This window comes from Tasmannia lanceolata, unplaced genomic scaffold, assembly GCF_043159265.1.
Source record: "Tasmannia lanceolata isolate RefF3 unplaced genomic scaffold, GAP_Taslan_0.1 ptg000006l, whole genome shotgun sequence".
NCBI lineage: Eukaryota > Viridiplantae > Streptophyta > Magnoliopsida > Canellales > Winteraceae > Tasmannia > Tasmannia lanceolata.
In genome coordinates, this window is record NW_027518683.1 from 14,866,958 (window position 1) to 14,882,964 (window position 16,007).

The window sequence follows — 16,007 nt, forward strand, 5'->3', positions numbered from 1 at the left end:
TTTTCTACCGCTCCATTTTGTGCACATTACGTAAATGGATTGTGAGTAAGAGGTAGAATGTTTGTAGACTGTTTTGGACCATATTTATATCTTATGCATGTATGCATTTACATTCATATTGGTAAGTATTACTAATGATATAATCGTGGGGTAGGCTATTGGGTAGAGTTTGTGACCCAATTGTTACATGGTTTATTGTTAGTAGTTTTTGCTGAACAAAATGTTTTATTTATTACTTAACTGGCTTAAAGGTATGATTCTTATGTATGACACAAAGATCTTGCTGGCCAAGTGGGAGAATGTTAGGATTTAATCCTAACGGTGAATGTGGCCTAAGCAAGATCAACGGCCGAGATCATTTTAGTTAGTTAAGTGTTTAAAGAATAAGATGTATCCCTTTATTGTGAAAGGGTATATTTGGAACGAGTGTAAACAAAGAGACGTTTGAGAGAAGGGTCAACGTGATGAAGAGTTGCATCCCTCAAACGTCTATAAGAGAAGCCTCTGGTCCCTGCTTGTACACAACTAATCTTTTCCATTTTCTGTGAATTCACATCTAAAAGAAGAGGAAAACAGTCCCCATCACTGTCTGTTGTGGAACAAGGAGATATACCGGAGTTGAACCATTTCAAGAGACAACAAGACAATATCCATGGCTTCCGGTATGTTTTTTTTACTATTTCAATTTCAATCCATATGGTTAACTGTGATTTTCTCAAAGTTGGACCGCCAAAGATCCGTTGCCCGTGTTCCTTTTATGATGAACACTAACAGTATTACCTTATCCAACTATACAAATCCGTAAGACTTATAATAAAAAGTGGAGAGAGAGAGAGAGATCACATATATGTTGTATGGTATTATCTTATCCAACTATACAAACCCCTAAAAGACATTGAAAAGGAAGACAAAATAAAAGACCCTACATATATCCACCCACATAAGAAGATAGAGAAAGCCAACATTCATCTGACTTTCCACCAGTTTATCTTCTTATGAGTTATGACCTTGTCTATTCCTATTAGACCCTAGAAAGCATAACAGAGAAGAAGAAAAAGACAAAAAAGGGTTCTTTCCTACTCCCAAGTCCCAACCACACTAAAAGGAATCCTTCACAAGCCCATTTCACACTCCAAAAGTTAAAAAAGATGAATAAAAGACCCACGCCCATCCAAGTCATTCACACCACTCCAAGCTGGCACTAACCCCACCACATGCAGAAAATTCAAACCACTATCCACACTCCCATTTTCAATTTTTTGAACCCATTGTCATAAACTTTCCCCTCTTTGAATCCTCAATTATTCATAGAGAAAGAGAACTCATCCTCAGTCATACTCGTACCACCTCCACTAGCATATGAAGAGTAATCCTCACCCTCTTCTCTCAACTCTTCAATCTTCTCAACTGCTTCCCTCAAGTCCCACCTCTTCTCCACATCCACCTCACAACAACCCAATCCAATTTGCAAAAGCTTCAACATCTCACCTTCACAATTCTTACTCCCCCTCATCTCACTATCAAACACTTCCCCTGTCCACTCCTCCCTAACAACTGAGTTGACCCAACTCGCCAAATCCGTACCCGATCCCTTCCCCTGATCGCGAAAATTCGCTGGGAACTTACCCGTAAGTAACTCCAATATAAGTATTCCAAAACTCCAAACGTCGCTCTTCTTCGTAGATCGGCCAAATTGTGCAAATTCGGGCGACTTGTATGCCACCATGAGTTGCCTAGCATATTCTTTATTTATCACGGGCGCTAGGCCGTAGTCAGTCAAGAGGGGCTCGAAGGACTCGTCAAGGAGCACATTGGAAGACTTGAGGTGACCATGTGGGATACTTAGCATGGGGAGCTCATTGTAGAGGTAGTACAAAGCCCTTGCCACTCCTTTGATGATCTTCAAGCGGGTCGGCCAATCAAGCGATGGCCGGTTTGGACTCCGACTGCCTGAGCATTTCAAATCATATACCAAAAGGACAAATCAGGATTGCTAACACACATGAATAACAATCAACAATGATGGTGTTTAAAAAGCATGTCATGCATAGTTGTATACATAAAACCCGGTGTTTAAAAAGTAGGACATGGAGAACTCTGCCAAGGTAAAAAGTATATTAGTCAAAAATATTTGCCTCTGGGATTTCTTGGGAAGTGTATATCCCGGGAGATTTTAATAGTTTTTTGTTACTTCCGGGTTTATATTTGGGAAAAAAAAAAACTGAGTCGACTCAGGAGAGTCAATAGTTGACTCAATGATAAGTTCTTAAACAATATAAGAAACTATAATATTTCTAGGCATGTGTATGAATGACTCACCATGGAGTAGGTGCACCAAGCTCCCATTCTCAACAAATTCAGAAACCAACAACTTCTCCTCCTTCCTATAGAGGAAGGCCACCACAGGTAGCAAGTTAGGGTGTCTCAACCCCGCTAACCTTCTCATGTGTTCTTCAAACTCTTCCTTCCCAACACCATTCATCTCCCTAAATCTCTTAACCACCATTGAAGGACCACTCAATAGCACAGCCTTATAAGTTGATCCAAGGCCTCCACTCCCCAACACTTCAGCTGAGGCCTTCAACAAGTCTTGTAACTCAAATCTTTTCTTGTCATTCCTCACAAACACCAACCTTCCTTGATCATGATCTTTACCGGCGGCCTTCTTCTTGACGCCAACGTTCTCCGGTGACCCGCGTTCCATTCTGTCTTCCTCGTAAGCCGCCACCCTCGTTTGCCTTGCCGACGGCACCTCATCCACTTTTGAATTCTTCGGCCGGCGACGGCAAAAAAGGATGAAGATTGAACCCATGATTGCCATTGCAACCGCTATTGCTACCACAATGATGGCTACAAGTAAGGCAATGGACAGCTTCTTGCATTTGGTGTTGAGAGGCTCGCCGCATAGAGCTGTGTTGCCTATATGGTCGGAAAATTGTGTTAATTGCCGGAATTCGGCCGGAAAACATGGGAAATCCGTAATAATTAAGTGCTTTACATTTATGAAATGGCACTTAAGTTCACAAATAGTGATGTGTGGTGCTTAGTGTTAAGTTAGCTGGGGACAAGATGGCCTTTTTCCGAACCAAGGTGGACCATTACCCTCAGGTTGATAATTGGAAAGAATGAAAAAACAATTTGAAGATTCTATTGAGAATATCAAAATCTTGCTCTACTATTTTGGAAGACGAAACTACCCTTAAGATATGTTCATATCAAAGAGGCCTATTGAAATAAGCCAAGATTTTGCTACGGATAAAAAACAAATGGATCTGTTTAGTAGTCCTCGGACTATGGAAATTGGTAGTCCAAAAGTCCAATATGCTGACAATTCTAGCCGTCCGATCAGTGGCCTGCAAACAGATGTTAACAATAACGGGCATCCGTTGATTCAATAGCAAAAGTTCCACTGTTTGGATGGAGGATTACCCAACTGCTGACTTCTGAAAATATCAATTCGTTTCAGAATTATTCAATAAAAAAATATTTTCGAAAAAATTATGTGCAATTATAAAAAAGAACCATTCTCCTGTGAATCTCAATACTAATTTTGAAGTTTTTCTGGTACAGAGGCTTTCTTAATTTACAAGTGGAGACCTTAAATTAGCCATAATTACATTTTTAGAAAAAAAAATTGGATAGCAACACTAACAACAACCATTACACAATAACGAAATTTAGATACACTCGTTGCTTTCTCAATTTATAATGAAGGACTCTTGGTAAGTGAATTTATCGCAAATATTTAGGAATATTTATGATATATCGGCCTCTATATTGATATTGGACGGGTGCTGATATGGCCGATACACCGGGACCTTGAAACCTTGCTAGGGTTCAAACATGAGCTCACAAATGAAATGGGTAGCTCAGGATTGAACCCATAAAAAGGGTCCCGATATGGCCGGTATATCAAGACCTTGAAACCTTGCAAGGGTTCAAACCTGAGCTCACCTATGAAGGATTGAACCCATACAGCTAGATTGAATAGAAATATATGTTGCAACTTGAGGTCATAAGGTTCTATCAGAATTCAAAAATGTAAGGGCAACTCACCTTCAAAAAATCTTGCATGCATTTTTCGCAGGCCTTTCGGAATCTGACCAACCAATTGATTATATGACACATTCACCACCATCAAATCTTGTTGACTAAAATCTGGTATGTTATGGGAGAAATTGTTCTCCCCCAGCCACACATACATAAGCATAGGAAGAGCGGTAAGTGACTCGGGAATTCGTCCTGAAAACTCATTCTTTGAAAGATCAATCTTCTTCAATGACCCCATGCTCGAGAATGCATTCGCCGGAATCACGCCGGAGAACTTATTAATAGATAGGAACACTGACTTCAAGGAGCCTAGCCTCCCTATCTCAGGCATTGGGCCTTCAAAGCTATTGTTCTTAAGGCTAAATGTTCTCAAATCCGGCAAGCCCGCAAGCGATTCAATGTCGACTAGGCCCATTAGGGTCATGTTCTCTAGTTGCAAGCCCCACAAAGTCCCATTTTTACAAAGAACGCCAATCCAACCATTATCAGTATTCGGAGGACATGGATCCGAGCCGTTTTTCCAGTCGATAAGTGCATCGGCGTTCCCCAATGATCCCTTAAATTTGAGGAGCATGTCGGCATTCGCAGCAGTGGCGAGTTGGAGAGATTCGAGGTAAGAAAAAGGGATCAAGATCAAGAAAAGATGTAAGATCAGAGATGGGTCATTACTAGCCATGACGAGGGTGCACCTTTGCGCGCCCCTTAGGGGTGGGCTTGTGTTGGGTGCAATGAGTGAGTAGTGGAAGGGGAGGTAAGAGGGGAGATGGGGTTTGAAGACATGGTTTAGATAGGAAGAAAGGTGAGGGGAGACAAAGAGGAAGGGGTGAGGTCTAAGAATAGATGTTGATGAGAAGAGACAAAATGCAGGTGGAGAGATTGACGGAGTCCCCTAATTAGCTTCTTGTTGTTATTGTTATTGTTGTTTGCATGGGTTAAATGTGAGTTGTGGATGAGCCATTTCATGAGAGATATAAGGCCGGCCTTGAATTTTATTCTTTTTTTTTTATTTCATAAAGAAAAGAAAAGGATATGAAAACACGATTGTGTCAACGTCGTTCAAAACATCCTTTGTAATGCTCCCCACATTTACTGTGATAGGGTTATTTTTGTCATTTCATTTTCTTGTTATGAAAAATTGGTCATTTGCATATGAGTGAACATGTGGCGCAACAGGGAGAGTTGTAAGAGCTAGGGTTCAACACGAGCCGGATTGGGTCAGTTTGAATCCAACTATAACCTAACCATGATTTTAAATTTAGGCCGAAATCCAAAATTTTGGTCGCAAATTTCGGATTTCGGCCGGGCCCTAAATTTAAAACCGAAACCGAAATTACAAGATTTTCACCGAAACCAAAATTCCCACTCGTTTTCGGCTGACGCCAAAACCGAAATTTAAAATCATGCGTCCAACCCAAGGAGCATTCCCTCAACCCAACCCGTTTTTTTCGGGTCGGGTTGGCTAGGGGCAAAATTTTATAAAAAGTACAAAAAAAAAAAAAAGCAATGTTATCGGCACAACCATGTTTTGATATTTGCACAAACACATAGTATCTTTTATTACTTAAAGAGCTGTCAAACGTCATTACATCTCCGAAAAAGATCTGACAAGCCACTTAAAAAAATATGCTGCATTTGTGCAATTATTAAAACATGGTTATGATAATAAGATTTCCCAAAAAATTACAGCCTTCATATTTTGATAATTGCACTAAAATTAAAAGACAGGACCGGGTCAGGTCGGTCCACCCAAGGCCTCAACCACACTACGCAAAATTAAATTGGATCGGCTTTTCTCAGCCCTAACCCAGGCCCTTGTCTTTTTAATGGCACTCCACTCCATCCTGTCCTCTATTAACTAGCTTTTAAAATCTTTTTACAATTCTCAACAGCCAAGAACGTAGTTAATAAGGTGTGGAATGTCATTATCAAAAGAAGGAGTGCAGATATCACTTCTCTAATTTTAATGCCAGGGAAACTGATGTTTGCAACCATTTGTTTTGGAAAATAGACCCCTCCTTTATTTTGAATTTTTTTTCCTCAGATGTATTGGTTTATAGGGATTAAATTTAGGAGTTGTTTACAACTAAATCTAAAACAAGAGGGGGTATCAGTCACAAAAAAAATTATGCCAGATGCATCTTTGCTAAAGAGAATTGATATCTACACTCCCCTGTTTCAATAATGGCACTCTAATATATTTTTTTCCTTAATGGCAAGTTCCCTTCTGCCATCTGATGAATTTGAGAGTAATGCCCAGTTGATGGAACTAAGAATACTATCTCAGTCATGCATCAAAATTTTAAAAAATAAAAAATAACCCATGATTGGGGCACTCCATACCCTGAATTCTAAAATCCACTCTTCCAAAGAGTCAGGGTTAAAGAAGCCAAACTAAAACCAATGTGAAACCCCCCACCAACAAACTCATTTAAAAAGTGAAGACCCTTTTACAATCGAGGTTTTCATGATAAAACCTCCTCAATCGACACTGTTATTTGTGGAATAAACACTCATTCTCTGAAAACCTGTACAACAAAATCATTGCCCATACACAGCTTTAGAAACCCAACCAACTACTGTAAAAAAGAAAATCTCTTTTACACTTGAGGTGATTTAGCATAAAGCCCAGTTTTTTTTTTTTTGAATGGCATAAAGCCCAGTTTGTTCACATTGTAATCTTGTGAATGAAAAACTTATTAGTCAAATCCATTTTCCAATGAAATCGTCTCTTACCCAAAAAGGGCAATTGATTAAGAAATAATGGAATGGAAAAAAATTCAGGAATTTTAAGATGCCTGCGCTTAAATATATCCAAGACAATTTGATATAATCTAAGCTTAAAAAGATAACTAAAGGAGCAAATAGTAACATCAATATAATCTTAAGTTTAAGAAAATAACAAAAGGAGCAAATGGTAACGACAAAAACATACTAATCCATTTGTCATAGTTACAATTAAGGAACTCAAGTTTCTTGAAACTTAGTTCTGAAACCAAGTTTCAATTTGCCCATTGCCATAGTTACAAAGGTTAGATTCAGGGACAAGGAAATAGTTAATAAAATTCAAAAACAAAATACATACAAAAAATAAATAAGAAAAAATATTAAAACATTTCATCACCAAAAGAATTATTACCAAATTTCTTAAACAAAAAATGAATAGAAAAGTTTTTTTTTTTCTTTCTTTATTGATGACCATGTGGGGGAGACGGCTTCCTAATCAGGAAAAACTGCTCCAACAAGTGGAACTAATCTTTCAGATCAAGCTTTAGAAACTGGAGGACCTTGAAGGATGCTGGCTTGTAGCTCAATTCCTAAGAAAGAAAACCGGCGCTGAATTCAATAAAAAGATGAGAAAGAAGATCCTTACTTCATATAATATCAGGAAGAGAGTGGCCTAGCAATGTTACAGCCAAATTTTAATCTCAACACAAAGAAAATGAAAATATTTAGATTTCTTCAGTATATGAATTAGGTCTTTAGTTAATAACATTCAACAAACAATCTATTGGAGAACTAGAGCATTTTAATCATGGTTAAAATTGAATGGCTTCCTCTGTAAATGATAGAATCTCCCAAATGGGGAGACCAGTCTCAAAGTTTATCAACAAAACAAGAAGCAATAGAATTTCACTTACCAATTACAAATACTTGGCGTTTGAGCCAGTTATTATTCTTAAGAGAAGGTATTATTTGGTAATTTAGAAGCCTCTGAGTTAGATCTTTCTAGCAAAATCAAAGATATTTACAACAGATCATGGAAATTGCACACTTTGTATAACCATTATCACAAAGATTATGCATTTTTACAGGACCATGATGCAGAATGAAAACTCATATTGCATGGCTACATTTATGAACTGCCAATGGCTTACCTATGAATAAACAAGATGTGGCATAACATCACCTGCCTCCACGCGTCCCAACAGGGAGTAGTTGTACTGCCGCCAAATGGTTCACTTGAAAGGAAAATGCTAGCTGCCATATGTCAATAAGCGCTTTCCTAATTGATAAAGTTTGTTCGGTAGCAATCTGAAAAAGTAAGACAGAAAATATTTCATTCAACTCAAAATACATCCATGGCGGTGATCAAAATATACTTAACTCAACAAAGCCTTTGTCCCAAACTAGTTGGGGTCGGCTAAATGAATCCTTTAGAAGAAAAAAAAATTCATGAGTTGAGTATATGAGGTCAAGAAATTTGTCTCCATCTCTTTAAAGAAAAGAGATGTTCATCACCCGTATTATGTCCCAGATTGAAAAAGAAAAACATTGACTTCTTTTATCAAGTTAATTAATATAACGAAAAGACCTGAAAGGTCCAAGAAGCAATAAAATTACAAAATCATGCATGTAATTCAATTAACTTTCCCCAAAAATAAAATAGTCTTTTTTTCCCTATAGAATGAGCAAAAGCCCACATAACATAATAATAAGAAAGGCCCTATATGTCAAATAATAAGACATTGTTCTATTAATCACAAATTTTCTATGCATATTCTGTTTGCCACATGCATATGTTTGTACAGACCAGGCATGCACACACAGACATATACAATGAGTAGAATATCATGGACTTCAATCATATATACAATTTCTAGTCTACCTCTTGATTTTTTTCATGCTTTAATATTGGAAAGGAAACAAATAAAAAGACTATCAAGAAGAGAAACTCTCACCGTTTTAAAACAGCGCCTTTCCTTTGAAGAATGTAGTAACTCAAAAGGAACAGTGAGCCCCAGATCACAATCCTTCCTTGAGAAATGATCAGTCGAGCACTGCCAATTTTCGAAGTGACAGTACGGAACCACCATAGCAATTGGCTTATCCACTTAGAGAAACGCACAAGAGATAGATGTATGGACTTTAAAACAGCGGGTTTTGTATTATCTCCTTGAAGTGGGCATCTAGCATCTACAGCTTTTGAAAATCCTTCAACTTCAGATATAGCAGAATCTGTGCCAAGAATTGCTTGGGCTCCAGTTCTCTCCAATGGTTGAGATGTCCAAAGACCTAATGATGACTTGGATTCTTTACGAGAAGCAAGGCATTAAAACCAAATGTAGATGACCATACTCACTTTAAAAACTTAGCAAAAGAGGTACATTTTTTTTTGCCACTTCGGATCAAATAAATTATAAGGCAAAATTGTTGACTAACTCAATCATTGGGCTTCTCCCGCCCACCCCACTCCCCGTTTTTTTTTTTTTGGCCAGCACCTTACATTTTATCGATGAATGAGAAAAAATACATGAAGAGGTACATAAGAAAATAATGGAAAAGGAAATGAGAGGGTGAACATCTATGATCAATTTGTGATTTCTTTTTCCCGGCAAGTTATTTTGTATTCCCATCAGAACTTGGATCACACGCAGCGTCTGTCTGTTTGAGTAATTTCGTTGCGCAGAAAACACAGGTATTGCTGTCACCCCCCTAAAAACTTTCTAGTGTTAAAGCCCCAAAACATTATAAATTCCAGAAATAAGAACTTTACATCAAAGGTTAATATCTAAGATGGATACCTGTTTGAGTTATATGGTATTATAGCCCTGTACGAGCATCCTTGGCGTTATTATTACATAAATGTTTTTGGCAGTATTTGGATGCAGACAAAAGCTTTACTAAGTAAATAGATTTCCATAAAAACAGTTTTACACAGTTTGGATTGACCAATTTCTGTAGAAATCTATTTCACAGTGCAAGAAATTTCACCAGCTTTGCAAATGAGAGCGTTCCTCCCGTGGTAGTCGGAATTTGGTTTTAGCAGAAATCGAATTCAAAAGTTAGTGAATTCCCATCAAATGTAATATTGAAAATTCCTTGAAAACAAAATCAATTTTTGTAAGACAAAGGTATAAAATGATAAAAATACCCTGATCTCATAGAAAACGATAAAAGCACCTATATCTCTAAGGGTTAAGTTTCAAAACAATATCACTACCTCTATAGCCATCTTCAGAGAACACTAATGCTGATCGAACTCTTTCCGCCCAGCTAATAGAGGGTAGAAGAGTCCAGTCCGGAAGGATAAGTCGTCAACTGCAAAAAATCAATCCAGAATTTAAACGTTGAGTTTAGATTGATTTTCCAATGACAAACAGACATCCCTTTGGTAGTTGGATTGATTTTTCTTTATCCAACTTGGATCTCATCACCCCTTTTGTATGAATGACCACTAACTAATCTTTAGTTTTCATGTATGGGAGGCATGATTGACGTATGTGCCCCGCTTGAGGGAGAGTGTTGAGTTAGATTGTATTGTAGCAATGTAGGGGCATTCTTGTCATTATTATGAAAAAAGACATAAAGGAATAAAAATTCGAGAATGATATCCTTTGAGTTCGTCCGCTGGAAATTTCTTTCATGTCCTTCCTTTCTTCTCTTCTTCTTCACTGTCTCCTTTCTCTAATGAACTCATTGCATATCCCAATTTTAGGGTATGTATGGTTAAAGTGAAGGATTCAACATATGAGGGAAGTCATACCAATCCAAAACTGTGGGATTCCCTAATTAGAAAATTAAACACTAATTATAAGGTACCATGGCGACTATGGTCACCTAAGATATGGACCTTAGCGACTTGCTCTATCTTCTCATAGCACAGATGGGTCAGGGTTTGGCTATTGGTGATGGACTCAAACTAGAATAATCAGGAGGGCAGTACAACCTCTGCAAGATCTCAACAGACTTGACATGGACCTATCGGTGAATCAAGTACCATCTGGGGTGTCAATAGAAGCCCTGTGTTGTTGTTCTATTATGTGATGTACCCTAATTGAATAGTAACGAGAGTTTAGGCTATGCATTACATTGAAAATGGGAAGTTGATTTAAGTTCAGGTGAGCATTTTCAGGGCCAGATGGTGTTAAAGAACTCAAATGAGGCGTCCTTGCTCTTAAAACTGGCATTCTTCGTGCAATGGTGATTTCTAAATTCTCTAGCGGTTGAAGGGAAGTTCATGAATGTCATTAGTTGGACAGTGGACAGAAAGGTGTCTCTTGGAGATTTGTGGAGCTATTGAGGAGATCCTCGACCATATCGAGCAGCACATGGTGAGACTTTTCATAACACCTTTCAGTTGGAAAATGGGGATGCAGGCGCTCTGGCCTGTGGTGCTGTGTATAGGGCTTCAGTGCTTGGGAATTACATTTCTTCAACAATCATGATGATTTTTGTTTTGCCTTTGCGTATTGCTTTTGTGCTTGTTTTCCTTGACTGTCTCGGTCGAGCAGTGCTTCCTTTTGTCCTCCTTGCTTTCTTTTAATAGAGTTTGCTCCATCATTTCAACAAAAAAAGATATACCCAAAATTCCAAAACAAATATATTGGCAATGTTGAAAAAGAAGTATGTTAAACTGAGCATTGTGAGCCAGTCCAAGCAAGATAGAAAAAGATGTCACTCCAGATAACAAAGATTATCTTGGTGGAATAACAATGGCTCAGAACTTAATATTACTCTAAATAACCATTCGAGTCATGCTGAAACAGATGAAGATTGACAGGACTCATGCATGATTTGAAGTTTCATTGATTCTTCTCCAGGCATCAAATCAATATCAAATTATAATTAGCATAAGGAGAGCAGCTTAGCAGTGGCAGTGGCAGTGGCAACAAATGAAGCTATCGCCAAGCTGAGAACCCCAAGGCCAAGGATTGCTGAAGTTAAACTTTGATGGTTCAAGCCTAGGTAATCCTGGGCCAGCTGGCGTAGGTGGCGTGTGGCCAAGTGGGGCTTTCTGAGGCCCAATTAGAATCGCAGATTCAAATGAAACTGAGATCACAGCACTCTTACAGAGTATGAGGATTGCAGATAACAGAGATCTAAGTAGATTGATTGTAGAAGGGGACTCACTCCATGTTATCAGGTGCATGAGGGACATTCAGCCGTATCCGCGGAGGTTTGCAAACATGATTGATGAGATATTGGATCGACTCGAGTGTGTGTTAATGACTTTTCATCATGTAAGGAGATCCGTTAACTTTGATGCCGATCGCCTAGCACGGACGGCGGTTGAAAGGGTCAGCCTTGCTATCTTTGACTTCTTGCCTCATTAAGGGGTGCATTCTTCTGTCTATTGTATACTTGGTTTTGACCTCAGTCGCCTTTCTCTTTAATGAAATAATTTGCTATTAAAAAACGTAGAAGATAAGCTATTTTGGGAGCTAACCGGCAAGCAGCTTGGCAGTGGGAGTGGCAACAAAAGCTAGAAAATAAACTATTTTAGGAGCTAAAGTTTGTGTGATACAATGTGCGACCCTGGCCTTACATAGAAGATTCCTCCAACTATACCCAAATAGGATGTGTACATCTAGCCCTCCCCAGACCCCACAATGGCGGGAGCCTCGTGCACTGGGCCACCCTTTTTTTAATATTGTACACGGAAGTCTGGCATGATGATAGCACCACTAAGTTCACAAGCACTGTGCTATTATGGTTCTACACCTGGGTAGTTCAAGTTCCACACATGAAGAACTAGCAAATCATACAAATTCAGGAAGTAGCAAGCATCTTACAATCCCCTCTTGCTAGAGGATACTTGTGAGTCTTATACAATATGATTAACAAACAATATCCACGATGGCTACTTTCAAGTCAGGATCAAGATATCAATTCAGAATTGAATCAAGGTATCTCAAAATGATATGCTCATAAAAAACAAACAAGATGCCAAATATAACTCTTACCTGACGCCTTTCTTCTAGCAATTAAGCTTTCTCTACCCAAGAAATAGCAAGGTCAATATCCCCCACAACCATCCCAAGAAGCGTTACAGCATAAACCTCAGCAACCTCCATGTACCTTTCGATTCCCAGAAAAGAACACCTAGCACATCCTTCATAGGAGGAGCTCTCAGGTTCCACATATTTATGAACATAGGACTTCCCATCTACATATTTCCACTCGCCAAGGAATTCCTCAAAGATTGACGGAAGACCAGCTGAACATCCTTCTGCTATCTGAAAGCAGGCCCTGCCAAAAGATCCACGAACAATAAAACCCACTCTCCTCAAGTCTTTGGTCCCACATTACCTTAACTAAATATGGAAAAGGGGACCTAAAATGGAAAATTACTGCATCATCTATTTCACAGGAGATCTATAATACCCAGTGAGAAGAACTGGAACAGGTATGGCAGTTGCTGAACCAAACAAAACTTTAGGTTCATTCAAGATTTCCGACGTCCTGCATGATTCACAAGAAGGGAAAAAATGACGACGGAATAAGCATGTACCAATTCATGAAACCCACAAGTGCATATAGATCCAGACAAGAACATCTATCTCACATACCAATTCATTGGACAAATCACAATCCTTTTCAATGGTTTCTGAACATAATTTCCAATGACATAACTTGCTCAGGATACAAAACAAGCATCACTAAACCATTTTTACAAAAAATGTGAATGCGGGTGAAAACGCAACCAACAAAAATCCTAGCCAACTTGGCATGACGTAGTCGAGTACTCGGTTGACGTGGTTGAGTACTTGATTGATGTGGTCATAACTCGAGAGAGTCAAAGGAGTTTTGGTTGACTTTATAAGGCAAAACACAGACTCGGACAAGAATGCTGCCAAGGTAAAAGGGAGACTCGCTAGGAGGGGGAGTCCACGATGATGCGGGGGAGTTTTGAAACTATGAGATCTCATTAACAGAGAGAGAGAGAGAGAGAGAGAGAGAGAGAGAGAGAGAGAGAGAGAGAGAGAGAGAGAGAATTATACATCTATAACTAAATTTCAAAACCCGGCTCATATACATCTATAACTAAATTTCAAAACCCGGCTCATGGTTAAAATGAAAAATGAAACTATAAGAATCAAACCCCCAGCTATCTCCAGAAATATACCTAGCTCAGCTTCAAATTAAACCATAAATATAAAACAAAAAACAATTATTTTCTGACTATTCTGAAGGATTGTAGGAAAAAAATTATCTATTCAGTACTAGGTTGCATTAAAAGACACCCAAACTGTAAGAATTGAATTTCAGATAATATGCAGGCAATATTATTCAAGATGACATGTAGATAGAAGCTTTATTTCCCTTGAAATTCCTTAGTAAGATTCTTCTTATACTATGGAAAGGTGTGACTAACATTCATCTTATAATGCAGTGCCCATTGTCACAACTTCTATTTTTTCCACCTTTAGATGAACACATAGATAGATGTTCATCCCATTAAGAACATGGGGCCCAACCAGTCGGTATTAGCTCTTAATCTAGTGTTTAGAACATGTGATATCTGATATCTCTTTAATTTGCAAACTAAAACATTTTTTCAAACTATTGAAAAAGTAGTCAACTGCAGAAACAATAAACGGAAAATTGATGAACAATATTTAAAAACAGAAAATTCATGAGGATTGAACTTGGGCAAAAAAAAGTTAAAGGTGTATAGTCGAATTAAGAAATAATTAACCAATAAAACGTACAATTTAGTGCAGAAATGGCAAAACTTAACATTAACGAAACAGAAATAACTGAAAAAAAATCTGCTAAAATACGGGGAAAAAAAAACAAAAAAGAGAAAATATAGTGAGTGAAGCGTAGGGAGATGGGGTTAGATTATTCAGAGGTACCTTTCGGAGAGTTGTATATCTTCCCATGTTGCAGGGTTGCAGGGTGAAAAACCCATCTTCTCAGAGAGAGGTAGAAGAGGGTTGAAGAGAGACACAGCCATCTTTTCAGAGTCCGCGAAATGCCTTTTCCCCGCGTTTACTATCGACTTTCGGTTACGGGTAAGGCCGTAAGGGTGTCAATTTTGGCTCGGCTCGGAGGCTCACTCGAGCTCGGCTCGAATCTTTAACGCCGTTAAGCTTAAAGAGCCGAGCCTAATTTAGGCCAGGCTCGGCTCGGCTCGGCTCGGCTCGTTAAGAATTTAATATATTTAAATATAAATATTATATATTAATTTATACATTAAAAGGGTTGTCCAGGGAGTGAAAGGGGGGGCGAATTATGTCATTTCATTTTTGGAACCCCATTTGTTACTAGAACCACCCCCCATAGTGTAAAAAAAGTAATCAAATTACACTAGTAGGGCTGTCCAGGGAAGATGAGGGGTGTGAACATAATATAACCCAAGCTCGGTAAGGCTCGCGAGCCTGACCGAGCCGAGCCTGGTTCAAGCCCGAGCCGAGCTTTTGAGCTTAACGAGCTGAGCCGAGCCTGGCCAAGCTCGGCTCGGCTCGACTCGTTTACACCCCTAGTTACGGGTGCAACTTGGGTCAGGCTCATACCGAACCCGACGGGTTCAACCCCATTTTCACTCGGGTTTGGGTTGGCATTTTATCAGGTCGCGTTGGGTTGGGTTGGGCTATAGTTAGCAAAACATGATTCGGCCAAAAAAAAGCGGGACGACAAAAATTTGTATTGGTTAAAAAAATAAAAATAAAAACGTAGTAAACAAACAGAAGTAGAAGAAACTGAGGTAAAAATTGAGCGATGATATTTTCACCCCTTGCAGTACACATGCGCCCTACTGATAACGTGATTTGACGTCAAAAAGCGTCAAAGTTGCCCACTTTTCACTAGGGGTGTCAATGGATTCAGACGGTCGGATGGATAGTCCGAATCCGAACGTTAATGAACGGGATCTGAACATATGAATAGGATCCATGGGCATATTTCGGATCATCAAATCTGGGATCTAAAAAATTTTGGATTGTGTATGGGCACGCCACAGATGCCCATTTGATAGTCACGATCCGAAATAGTTTACAAAAATACCTTCCAAATTTTGTTTATACTAACTGTCCTATGAAGGGTATTTTGGTCAAAACCTCTCTTATCACTTAATGAATCGGATGGGAATGCGATTTCACTCATTTCAGTCGTTTCATTTCATACTTTCACGAAGGAAAAGGGAGAGGGGTTTTCTTCTTTATGCATCATATTCTTTGATAATAGTTATACATTATATTTGTGTATGTAATTTTAATTAGTTTTATTGTTTA

At 38.7% G+C, this 16,007-nt stretch overlaps 1 protein-coding gene and 1 pseudogene across 2 annotated transcripts; both read right to left on the reverse strand.

Moving 5' to 3' along the window:
- Positions 1–831: 831 nt before the first annotated feature.
- Positions 832–4,831, reverse strand: LOC143878416 (pollen receptor-like kinase 4). Its single transcript, XM_077380711.1, has 3 exons — positions 4,057–4,831; positions 2,320–2,919; positions 832–1,950 (listed from the first exon to the last, which is right to left on the reverse strand). The coding sequence occupies exons 1-3, from the start codon at positions 4,724–4,726 to the stop codon at positions 1,298–1,300; spliced, it is 1,923 nt and encodes a 640-aa protein (XP_077236826.1). The 5' UTR covers positions 4,727–4,831; the 3' UTR covers positions 832–1,297.
- Positions 4,832–6,928: 2,097 nt separating this feature from the next.
- Positions 6,929–14,789, reverse strand: LOC143878755 (protein APEM9-like; annotated as a pseudogene). Its single transcript, XR_013251087.1, has 6 exons — positions 14,631–14,789; positions 13,156–13,233; positions 12,735–13,020; positions 8,729–9,100; positions 7,958–8,082; positions 6,929–7,364 (listed from the first exon to the last, which is right to left on the reverse strand). The product of XR_013251087.1 is annotated as a protein APEM9-like (transcript).
- Positions 14,790–16,007: the final 1,218 nt, after the last annotated feature.